General features: G+C 37.9%; 1 protein-coding gene and 1 long non-coding RNA gene across 2 annotated transcripts; both read left to right on the forward strand.

The window, feature by feature from the left end:
- The first annotated feature begins 3,282 nt into the window (after nucleotides 1–3,282).
- On the forward strand, nucleotides 3,283–4,838 carry LOC119919323. The gene is made up of 4 exons (XR_005447673.1): nucleotides 3,283–3,370; nucleotides 3,945–4,016; nucleotides 4,153–4,372; nucleotides 4,676–4,838. It is a non-coding gene; the product is annotated as an uncharacterized LOC119919323 (long non-coding RNA).
- A 146-nt stretch (nucleotides 4,839–4,984) lies between these two features.
- Nucleotides 4,985–8,191, forward strand: LOC119919322. Its single transcript, XM_038739732.1, has 6 exons — nucleotides 4,985–5,067; nucleotides 5,165–5,224; nucleotides 6,061–6,208; nucleotides 7,389–7,460; nucleotides 7,609–7,843; nucleotides 8,062–8,191. The coding sequence occupies exons 1-6, from the start codon at nucleotides 4,985–4,987 to the stop codon at nucleotides 8,094–8,096; spliced, it is 633 nt and encodes a 210-aa protein (XP_038595660.1). The 3' UTR covers nucleotides 8,097–8,191.
- Nucleotides 8,192–11,928: the final 3,737 nt, after the last annotated feature.

Raw genomic sequence — 11,928 nt, forward strand, 5'->3', positions numbered from 1 at the left:
TGTTTACGTAATACCCACACCATACTACTTAGTATGCCAGAAATAGATTTGTTTTACCCAGTAGGATGTCCACGACGTGCCAGCCTGTTTATCTGGTTTTCCGACCCACAATCCTCTGAGCAGTATGAGTATGAGCCCGGGGGTGAAATTTAATGACAAAGTGTGTCCCAATCGTCTGTAGTAAGGTAAAAGCAGCATAAATGTTTTTAAAGTATGATTCAGACATCATGAGCGTGATAAATCTGGAGCATGTTCACCTTTTCCTCACTGACTTATGCATTAGTGAAAGAAACAGACCAGACCAGAAAGTAATAATACTTTCTATCAGTTAAAAAGTGCAAAATGTACTGTGATATTCTTTCCATTGATAAGGGAGCTTAGATAGGTGTTAATAAAAAAAATTACAGCTTAATCTTGAGGCAACATTTAGAACGAGCAACTTTGTCATTTTTAATATACGTTATCTTATGTCTGTCCTACAAAGAAAACATACGTTTGTCAAAAATAAAGGATGTTTTAAAAACAACGTGAAGTTTGATGGAGTGAGAGAAAACCACAGGTCCAGCCACACATTATGTTCATGATGACTGCTGGTTAAGTGCACCTGAAACCCCTTTACGATAAAAAGGTCAAAGGTCACAATGACACAGTGTCGTCTTTGTGCATTTTTTTTAGGGCCATCAGAGCGCACAGGAGCAGGAACTGGACCACAATGCAATGCAACACCAGATTTGGGTTTGAATAATGTGAAAACACATGCTATTATTTACTTTGAGCATTTAAGCCAAACACCAGAGAGAATTTAGATTTAGATATTTGTGGATATTTATTTGTTAATCCTCTTTAACTATTTATAATCTTTTGAGTCAGTATTTGAGATATGCTGTTTGTGCTGAAACACATTCACCATAATATAATTAAATCCTTCATTTAGTTATATTTAGTACTTGGTCGTATGGATCAGGTCACACAGGAAAAATTTTTCAAATTTTTGTTCTTCTTTGCTTAATACCAGTAATTTACTGCATTATTTTGCGAATAATCCCTGACAAAAGGAAAGTTACTGGACTGCTTAAGGTGACAAAAAGCCAGTTTAGGGAGTCAAAACTTTTAAGAATGTGTAAAACTTGAGTCTTCCTGGGCGTGAGCGAAACGGACCTGCAAAAAAGTAGACAGACTGCAGGCACATCTGCACATCTGAAACATCCAGAGAGCTTCGACCCCGGCCTCCATCTGCAGAGCTTCATCTCCCTGCTGCTCCACCAAACCTCCAGAAGAAGACACTCTTCCTCTCTCTGCCTGGCTTCATGTGAACGATGCTTTTGCACTTTACAAGACGGCCTCAGATCTTTAAAACCGTTCTGGTTCTATAAAGATGCATCATGGTAACTCAGGATATAGACAAGATAAAGGGAAGAGGAAAGTCAGTTAAAAATCGTTTGACACACTCAGATGTGGAAGCGAAGTGGGAACAAAATGTGTAAATGTAAATTGTGTTCATTAGTGTGTTATTTGTTTTCACATTTTAACAGGGTAGGTAAAATAGTATTACAGAGAGTATTCTTAGCCCTGAGTTGAGCTTCCCAGGCATACTGTCCTGTCAGACCAAACCTAAGCACCTCTGATGAAACATTTGATTTGTTTTTTGAGTTTGCCGGGAGGCTCTTAGTCTTACAACGTAAAGAAAACAAATAGTATGCAGTCTGACGCTGACGCCAACACCTCTGGGTGGAGCTGCAGTGTTAGTTAAGAAGACAGGTTTGTCTGTCTGCAAATTACAGACAGACGGTTCATGTGAATCAATCAGCTTCACCTTTTACACCAAACAGGATGAATGATTTCAAGAAAAACTGGTTTATTACTGACTGCTGTTTTCAGACAGACTAATGAACCCACGCTTTTCTCTACGCTCAGTGACTGATACGAAATGTATTTGATTAAAGGTGCTTGATTACTTTTAAGAGCACCTCAGTGATTTAGCATTGCCTTTTAAAGCTAGGGACTCAAAAAAGACAAGAGAAGGAAGAGTGAAAGATGAATATCAAAGCAGCAGATACCTGTCAATGATTACCAAACGAAAAATGATTAGATTTATCTTTATTACACACAACCTCAGACTCCTTGGCCTTGGCTTTTTTAATTTTGTGTGAAGAACATTTAAAACAACTTCACACATTCATATTACACATGTGGTGTTTGGGTCCACTGGTTTAATAAAGTGTTGGGTGCCGTGTCCCTTCACTCTGTCCTCCTCTAAGCCTGCTGTTAATGTACGTGTTTGCATATGTGGAAGGGAACCGTTCTGTGTTTTCTCACACTCGGTCCCACCTGCAAATAGCAGGTGGATCACAACAAATGAGAACAGGTTTTTGGCTCTGCATTGCACACGAATGAATGAATGAAGGGGAGATGTTTTCATAATTTGAAGATCACATTTCTGGCAGTTCAGAGTCTGAGTTTGAAGAAGAGGAGGAGATAGACACTGAGCCAGCTCCAAAACAAACCCGCCAGCCTCAGGGCCCCCTCAGCAGCCAGCCACGAGACCAGTTTGTCAGTAACCACCACGGGACCAGTTCGTCAGCAACCAGCCGATCTTTGTCAGACTTTATCACCATGACCAGCAGTTATAGTGTGTGTGTGTGTGTGTAAAAGAGAGAGACATATGAAGTATTTTCATTATTCTCTGTTGCAGCAACAAACAGAAGAGCTGTGAGGTGTGTGCACCCAGGATGGAAATAAAGACACAGTATACATGCACGAGTGCAAGAAATACAGATGCAACACACAACCAAGGAAAACTCTGCCCCTCACGTGTTGAAGAGGCTGGCATGGATGGATGGACTCGCATAAATGTTTTCGTTGTTTCGTTTAAATTGGTTCAAAATAAAATATCCACCAACATTGGTTTTGATTTTACATTTTACAAACAAAAACGGATGGCATTATTATTTATAATATGATCTAACAGGGGTAAATGGTACATTTTAATCAAAATGCTCTTTTTATTGCTTTTAATTGGGATAAAGTAAATATTTGGTATACAATAAAGCGGTGGTTCCACCTCAGAAAACATGAGCCACACAAGGGTTAATTGTGTGAATGCATTTCTTTATTGCAACCAGAGATACCATAATTACATGTCCTGTTCATCTCCTGCAATAAAGAACAGGTGATAACAGGTTTAGTTTGGCTGGGATTCAAATCAACAAACATCCAACACCTGACAACGGGTGGGTTTGATTTCACTCGACAGCCCTCTCCCTCCACCCACTGGCGTGACGGGACAAGAATGCAGCTGTGCAGAGAGAGAGTGTATTTATTGAAGTGCATCTTCCCTCCGCTCACATTTGTTGACTGCTCTCCAGCTCATGTAAGTACGCAGGTTCATCGTCTGTTGTTAGAAATGCAGGTGTTGCACGGGGGAATGAGGCTTTTAGTTGAAACTTGTCTAAAGGTTCTTTGCAGAGTTTGACTTTAAATTAAATAAAAATGTTAGTGTAACGTTGAACAGCTGCTCAGAAGTGATCAGCTAAACACAATAGAAATCCAAATGCTCAACGTGTCGAATTCAAAGTCAAGGAAACGTACACAGCACGCCGAGAAGAGAAGCAAACCTACGGAAGTTTGATAAAACAAAGTTGCATAGGGAAAAAGATTTTGCTCTGTCTTTTGGAATCAAAGACATAATTATTTCAGAATCAGGAGATTCTGCTCTGTTTTTCTAAATAGATAATTATCTTAATAACAAGATATGTTTCTATGGGAACACAGAATTTGCTGTTTATTGAAATTTAAATGGAGAGAAAGTGATGCAGAAAGACTCAGAGGTTTCTCCGGCTTTAAAATGCAAAAGAAAAACTGCATGGGGGGGGGAAAACTGCTTTAAATGGAGAGTTTCAAACTGCTATAACTGAAAGGGCCCCTCCCTGTTTCCTTTTCTTTAGTACTGAGTTATTAAGGAGTCATCTGTTACAAAGACCAACGCCGTCTACAGAAAATGTCCAGCACCTCTCCAGGTAAGATACACAGTTAATCTCTTTATTTTCTGTTTCAGTAAAAGTTTGTCCTGAACAAGTTTGCTCTGTCTTCCTGTAGCTTTATTCTTGAAACAAATCTCTTTAATGGACTTTCTTCTGGTTGGTGCTCCAACAGATGCCCCAGGCGGTGGCCAGAACATTCCACCAGGCGATAAGCAGCCTCACAAGGATGGCCACAAGGGCAAGGGCTCTGGAGGCGAACATGGCCACGGGCATGGACCTGGACATGCACATGGTCCTCCTGAGCACGCACATGCTCATGGTCCTGGGCAAGGAAAAGAAAAAGGGAAAGGAAAAGGACAAGGACATGGACATAGTTAAAAAGGTGAATAGAGGTGAGACACAAAGTTTATTAAAGGCCCTGAAATCCTTTTTCTCAATCAGCTTCTTCATCCCAGCAATGAAGAGGAAGATTTTCTGCCACAGTGGAAAACTTTTGGTTTCAGAAACTTCAGTTTTTGTGTTTTTCTCCGTGCTCTTCTCGCTGGTTTGAAGTGGGCAGGGCTCAGTAGCAGAAAATGTGTTGTCATAGACTTCTACTACAGAGCAGCAGAGAATACTGAATGATCTGAATGAATTAAACTTAATTACAGGGAGATATCTTAATTTTCTGTGTTTTGTCTCATTTTGTCTTCCAGGTAGCGGACACACTGACCACCAGACATTTTGTGAAACCTGTAATTTTACTCTCCCTCTGAAAGAAACTGCATTAAAACATGTAATACTTTAAATAAAGCTACTGTTCCGTTAAATCTGATTTACTTTTCAAATAAAAGAGTAAATGAAGGTAAGGGGTCATTACACCGACTTCTAAAATATTGTTGTTGTTCATTTTCACATTACAACAAAGCACAAATCACATCAAACATGTCTTCATCACTAAAGCATCAACCCATGTCAACCCATAAAAAAAACAAAAAATTTAAAAACATCAGTTTCTTTAAAATATGGGCTGCGAAGCTACAGGGGTCAGTAAAGTACTAGCGGAGTTCTTTTCGCCCTGCGCAGAGCCTTCCAGGCAGACAGTCCTGTCAGACCAAACCTAAGCACCATTATATTGATTTTTCAGTTTATCGGGAGCCTCTAAGTTTTGCAGCCTAAAGAAAATTTCAAAAGTCTTAACGCAGTCTGGTGCTCCAGTCACCACCTCTGGATGGAGCTGCTGGAGGTGTGGCAGGTGGAGCTGGGTGAGTCACCTGCAGGCAGACACTGCAAACCCTAGAAATAATTAAAAGCAAGCAAAACTGGTTTAAATCAACATTTGGGCGCCTGACTGCTGTTTTCAGACTGTGGACCTTTCTTCAAACTCCATGACTGATCACCTTGTACTAAAATTATATATGTCATAAAGCAACATCACAATATCTGACATCATAATTAGGGTTGTATTTTATTTTGGAAAGCTCTCTTCAGAGCCACAAAGGACTTTACAGCTGTGAACTTTATGTGTACAATTGGACTTTAAGACCTGCTGAGAAATATGGGGTATTTTCCTAATTTTTTATAAAGCAGTAGGAAATAAAAGGTTTTGTTTCAGGTGGTCTCAGAAAATACTAAAACACATGTTTTTTTCTCATTAAACATTAAGAAACCCTTTAACTAACTGTTGGGACTCATTAATGGCATTAAACAGATGTTATGGAACATGTTTTTAGAGGTTGGGCTGATAAAATAAAAACTGGTATGTATGTGTGTATAAAATACATATATTTAATATTTAGTTGGGTTTTATGTTGCACTGGATTTGGCTTTGTTACATCTTGGGCTTGGGGAGTTTCGACAATAAGAAAACATAAAAAAAAGCCAGCCTTTCATGAAAACAATCTTAAAAATATAATGTGTATAATTAGTAACAAAGTGTGTGTTTTTTACTTAATGGTCTAAAATATGCAAATTTCTTTATTTCAACAAAGGAGTGTACTATATAAATACAATATTTCCTATAAATAAACATCAGGTCATAATAAGTGGCAAGATTTAGTTTGGCTAAGGAGCAAATCAACAAACATCCAACACCTGACAGGGCGGGGTTTGATGTTCCACGACAGCACCTCTCACTCCACCCGCACGCTGACGTGACGGGACAAGAATGCAGCTGTGCAGAGAGAGAGTGTAATAATTATAGTGCATCTTCCCTCCGCTCACAGTTGTTGACTGCTCTCCAAGCTCATGTAAGTACACAGCTTCAGAAATGCAGGTGTTGCACGGGGAAATGAGGCTTTCAGATAAAACCAGTAAAACAATGTTAAAGGTTTTGAAAGTACTTTGCAGAGTTTGACAAGGTTAAATTGATCAGCTTGTTTCAAAGTAGTGAGTTTTGTCTTTTGTTGACAACCTGAAAAAATGTGCATATATTCCACTTAATTTTAGTATAATGTTAGTAGTGCTGCTTAGTAGTGATGAGCCAAAGACAAATCCAAATGCTCAGCATGTCGAATTTAAAGTCAGAATCTGGAACAAAGTTGTTGCTGTTCATTCAGAGGAAACGTACACAGCACACAGAGAAAATAAGCAAACCTACGGAAGCTTAATTCATTCACAAAAATAAAATGTCTGCTCTGTTTTTCTGAAAAAACAAGACACTTTTCTTAGAATTACAAGAAAAGTTGCATGGGGGGATAAAAGTTTGATCTGTTTTTTTTGGAATTTAGGACATAATTATCTCAGAATCACAAGTTTCTGCTCTGTTTTTCTGAATAAACAATTAATAATGAGACGTGTTGTGATGATTTTGCTCTGTTTTTTGGAATTTAAATGTAGAGGAAGTGATGCAGAAGGATTGTTTATATTTGAACTAAACTACTAAACAAATGCACCCATCCCTTCAGTGCTTCCTAGGAAGATCCTCCCCCTTTAATTTCAAATCTCCGACGTTTCTCCAGCATTGACACGCACAGAACTCTCAGAACGCAGAGCTGAATTTAACAAAAAGTGTAGTGGATCACAATCACCTACTGTCCCTTTAAGACATAATTATCTCAGAATCACAAGATAAGTTGTCATGGGACAAAACTCTGCTCTGTTTTTATGATTTAAAGAGACAATCGTCTTAGATTCATGAGATAAGATGCATGGGAACAAATATTTTGCTCTGTTAACAACAGTTGCTGATGCTAATCATGCTGGCCCTCCAACAACAACAGTGCTCAGCCTTTATGATTTCAAGCACGGGGTAAATAAACTAAAAACAATAATCTCTGTTACTAAGAGACAGGAGTATCTCCCAAAAACTCTTGATCAAACTGAACAAGGACATGTTTGTTCACAAAAAATAGAGTGAAATGCCTGTATTTTTCCATCTACTCAAACTGGTTTATCTGAAAGTTCACCTCCCTGTTTTTGTTTATTTAGTACTGTGTCAATAAGGAGTCATCTGCCACAAAGTCTAACGCCGTCGACAGAAAATGTCCAGTCCCTGTTCAGGTAAGATGCACAGTTAATATCGTCTTGTCTCGCATTTTCAAGTGGGATTGAACATATTTCATCTCCAGCCTGGATATATAGTCTTGTTAGCTTTATTCTTAAAACAAATATTCTCTATACAATGTTCTTCTGATTGGTGCTTCAACAGACGCCGCTGGCTGCGACCAGAACCCTCAGTCAGGGGATAAGAAGTCTCATGGCGGCTGCCACAAGGGCAAGGGCCATGGAGGCAAGCATGATAAAGGAGGCGATCACAAAGGAGGAGACCACGAACACGGGCACAAGAAGCATGGCCATGGGCATGGTCATGGTCATGGTCATGGTCATGGTCACGGACCAGAACAAGGAAAAGAACACGCAGATAATTAGAAAGGTGAATAGAGGTGGGATAACGAGCTTATTAAAGATCAGCTTCTTACTCTGAGCGATGGGGTCCTACATGAACACAGTATTAGTTACTTCCCATCTGAAACTTTAGTTTTTGTGTTTTTTTATTTCTCTGTGCTCACTGGTTTGAAGTGGCCTCAGCTGGAAAAAGTCCTGATGAAGCAGAGGAGGGAGAAACTTAATTTTCCGTGTTTCGTCTCATTTTGTCTTCCAGGCTGCAAACACACCAGACCACCAGACGTCCTGTGAAACCTGTCAATGCACTCTAACATTGAAACATGTGACACTATTACCTTAAATCTGATTTACTTTAAAAGAGGTCATTAAACAGACTTTTAATAATTGTTGTTTGTTTGTTTGTTTTCACATTATAACCCTGTAAACAAAGCACAAATCACAGAAAATCTCTCTTAATTACTAAAACGTCCATATCAACCCATGAAAAACTGTTAATGATTAATAATGGAGTATTAGGGACGTTTAAGGTACATAAAACAGCGCCTTTGTTTGAAGCACCGTCACTATATTTGAGTATGTGCTGTGAGTGCCGTACCAGAGTAGGAGCCCGTTCTTCCCAAATGCTGATACTTTGAGAAAGTGTGACAAAGTGTTGGTATTTCAAGGTACAACGTTGTTTATTTGTCATTATAACACACAAGGTTGTATAACGAAATGCTACACACACACACAGAGAGAACTTAACAGATAATTAAATGTGTATTAAATATAAAATTAATCAAATTAAATAAAACAATGGGCTGTATACAGTTATTTTTGAATACAAAGGCTATATCGGCCTATACATGCATATACACACCCTGAGCACTGTGCAGTGAATTTGTTTAATTTGCCACTGGCTGAAAATTAAACAGCAGCAACAAGATGATAACATGGTCCATCTTAACTGTGTTTGAGCACGAAGCATCACTGGTCTAAAACAGTCCACCTCTTCTATCTTGAGTCTTGCGCTGACAGTGCCGAACACGGACCATCCGCTGAGTGCTTGATCTGGGATGTTGTAAGTAGGCTAGATGTCCTGTCAGGCCAAACTTAATGCCCTTTGATGAAAAACATTGCCACCCAGAGTTGCAGCCAACCCCTCTGGGTGAAGCTGCACTGACAATTAAGGTGACAGTTCTTAAAGGTGAGTGAGTCAACTGTCTGTCTGTCTGTCTGTCTGTTAATAATATCAATAATTACAAGCAAGTAAAACTGGTTCCAATTTGCGTTTTGACGTCTGACTGCTGTTTTCAGACAGACTGTGATTCTGTCTGTTTCTCAATGACTGATCTTCTTGTACTTAAATGATCAATTGTAAAATTAAATGCACACAGTTTCTTTTTTTCAGTAAAACTTTCAACAGCACCTCAGTGATTCAGTCCTGCATTTCCATAAAGCTGGGAGAAAAGGAAATTCTAAGCAGTGAGGCAGAGATATCCTGACTGAGTCAAGGTCCAAATACACCGGATCCTACATTTCCCATAATGCAACTTTGTAATGTCTTTGAGCATTATTAGGGTTTCATTTATCTCTTTTCAGAGCCATGTGAACTTTCTGTGTAAAACTGGACTATGAGACCTAATAATAATAATCCCAGACTGAGAAATAAGGGTTATTGTGAGATTAATGTGGACTGGTTTTAATAGTTTTTTTTTTTCCTGACTTTTTTTAAAAGAGGTAAGAATTTAAGTTTTAAGTTTATGTAAGGAACTCATTATTTGCATTAAATGGGTGTTAACAATATTTTCAGGAACATGTTTTTAGAAGTTAGGCTGAACTAAATTAAAAATGTTGTCCATTTGCACATAATGCATGTAATCATGAAAATGTATACTACTGAGTGTTGATTGAAAAAATGTTGCATGGGTAAAATAGCTTACAAGAAATCCTAGTGGTGAGACTACAGTCTACAGTGGCAGTGGATTTGGCTTTGTTATTTGGTATTTTGTCATAACCAATAATAATAATTAAAAAATAATGGGTTACAAACAGGTAAAGTTTAGTCAAAGCTTCACTATACTGAAAATCAGAGACTTACTGACTTTTCAAAATTAAGATTAAAAGCAAATTCAGTTGTCTGGAGGAATCACATAATGACTTTCAGCTTCTCAACCTGCAATAAATAATCCATCATACAACCTCAGCTAAAAGAAAATAATGAAAACAGTCGTTTTGCAAATATTTGCTCAATATAACTTACTTTGTGGTTCAAAAGGACGAAAAGCATAGTGGAACATGAGTCCTGAAACATGCACACCACCTAAAGACCCTACAGTTGAAAGTATTTTATGTATTATTTTTTAGTGAATGTTTCCCGAGTAAATTCATTTCTTGTGTGTGATTGAAGTCGATCTGAACTGGTAGTCGTCTCCTTCTCTGCTGCCAAAAGATATGAAAGCCAGAGTAGGTAAACATTGATTTACCTGGGACTAACCTCTGGTTATGTTGGGAACCTGCTCAGGAAACATGTCGGATGACAAAGCCGCCCTGTTGAACAGGTGACTGACTTGTAATTTTCCTGAGATACTTTATGCTCCATCTGTGCTTTAATCAACAACATGAGACCTGTTTCAAATACTCTGCTTGCATTTTAGTGGAATTTACATGAACAAAACTGCTATGAATTCCCAACAAAAACAGACACATATTTGTGTGACTTTTTACGTCACAAAAAACCATTAAAATATGGCAAAAAAAACGGATTTGGATGAAAGAAAATCACTGATGACACCAAGTGGCAGCAAGATGAAACTGTTAAAGTTAAAAGACATTTTTCTTCCCCTGTGACATAGAGCTCCATTGCTGTTCAAAAAGCTGAGCACAAAACAATGAGCCACACTGATGCACTGGCTCACATGTCCCACATCCACCATCCTGCTTTCCTAAATACTCACTAGACCACCAAACGTGGATTAATCCACCACTTAAAATAGTGTCCAATAAATGCACTAATGCAACCCTTTGTGGGGTCCTGACCTCCTGCTCCACATATATCTGATTTGGTTTCTTCTTGGCTATGAGGGACAATGGCATACCTGATAAGAAAGGTTAAGTAAATATTATATAGATGATGAGCTGCTCAGAAAAAAATTATCCACCACAAAGACATATTTCAACTTGAGAAACAAGAAATCTCTTCCAGCGCCCAGTAGTTCTGTGGATGGCAATTTACCTCAAAATGACTTGTAATAACTTTTGGTTATCCTCTTAATTTTCCGCTAGCGCCCTCATCAGGTCAACTTTTTACTTTACGTGCATTACCAATACATTAGCTTATGACCAAATGCCAAATTCTGATGTCCCGATGCTGAAATTATTGAATAAATAATCAAAACTAGCAGATTAATTAGTAGAATTATGCTTTTTTTCTTTCTTTCTTGGGTTACAGGTTTAGTAAGTGTGATTAGGAAAAAAACCATTAAATTTGTCTGTGATCCGTTTGAAGACCCTGAATTTGTTTGATGTGACAATATATACATGATTATAATTATATTAAAGGTATGAGGAACCCTTAAACTGAGAAATTAAAAAATGGATTATATAGATTTGGAAACACTTAATTATCTTCACCCATGTTACATTCTTAACACATTAAATTATAATAGTTGAAATTAGGGTGTTTCATCAGAGAAATATCAGAGTTCAGGGTAGAATGTATTCATATCATATCATACTGTTCCTTCAGTGGTGTAGCCCACAGTGAGAGAGGTAGGCCTAGTATGTTTGTGGAAAAAAAAACAGAAAGAGCACCTGAATGAAGTCCAGCAAAGGTACGCTGTAAAAAGAAGAAGAAAGAAAGAAGAAAGAAAGAAGAAAAAGAAATTAAACAGAAAGAAAGAAAGAAAGAAAGAAAGAAAGAAAGAAATTAAACAAGAAGAAAGAAAAAAGAAAGAGGCAAAAGAAAAAAGAAATTAACAGAAAGAAAGAAAGAAATTAACAGAAAAGAAAGAAAGAAAGAAGAAAGAAGAAGAGAAAGAAGAAAGCAAAAAGAAAGAAATTAAACAGAAAGAAAAAAAAAGAGAAGAAAAAAAAGGCAAAAGAAATAAAGAATGATGAATAAACAAAAAGAAAAGAAAGAAAT

The sequence above is a fragment of the Micropterus salmoides genome, unplaced genomic scaffold (genome assembly GCF_014851395.1).
Source record: "Micropterus salmoides isolate LMB-PRFRI ecotype aquatic unplaced genomic scaffold, ASM1485139v1 Ms_hic_scaffold_2667, whole genome shotgun sequence".
Lineage (NCBI taxonomy): Eukaryota > Metazoa > Chordata > Actinopteri > Centrarchiformes > Centrarchidae > Micropterus > Micropterus salmoides.

Bases quoted from the DNA above. Each gene is read 5' to 3' on its own strand.
- LOC119919322 (XM_038739732.1), top strand. From the start codon at position 4,985: ATGGGCTGCGAAGCTACAGGGGTCAGTAAAGTACTAGCGGAGTTCTTT. The intron at 5,068-5,164 runs GTCAGACCAAAC...GTCTTAACGCAG, and splicing joins CCTTCCAGGCAGACAGTCCT to TCTGGTGCTCCAGTCACCAC. The intron at 7,461-7,608 runs GTAAGATGCACA...GTGCTTCAACAG, and splicing joins AATGTCCAGTCCCTGTTCAG to ACGCCGCTGGCTGCGACCAG.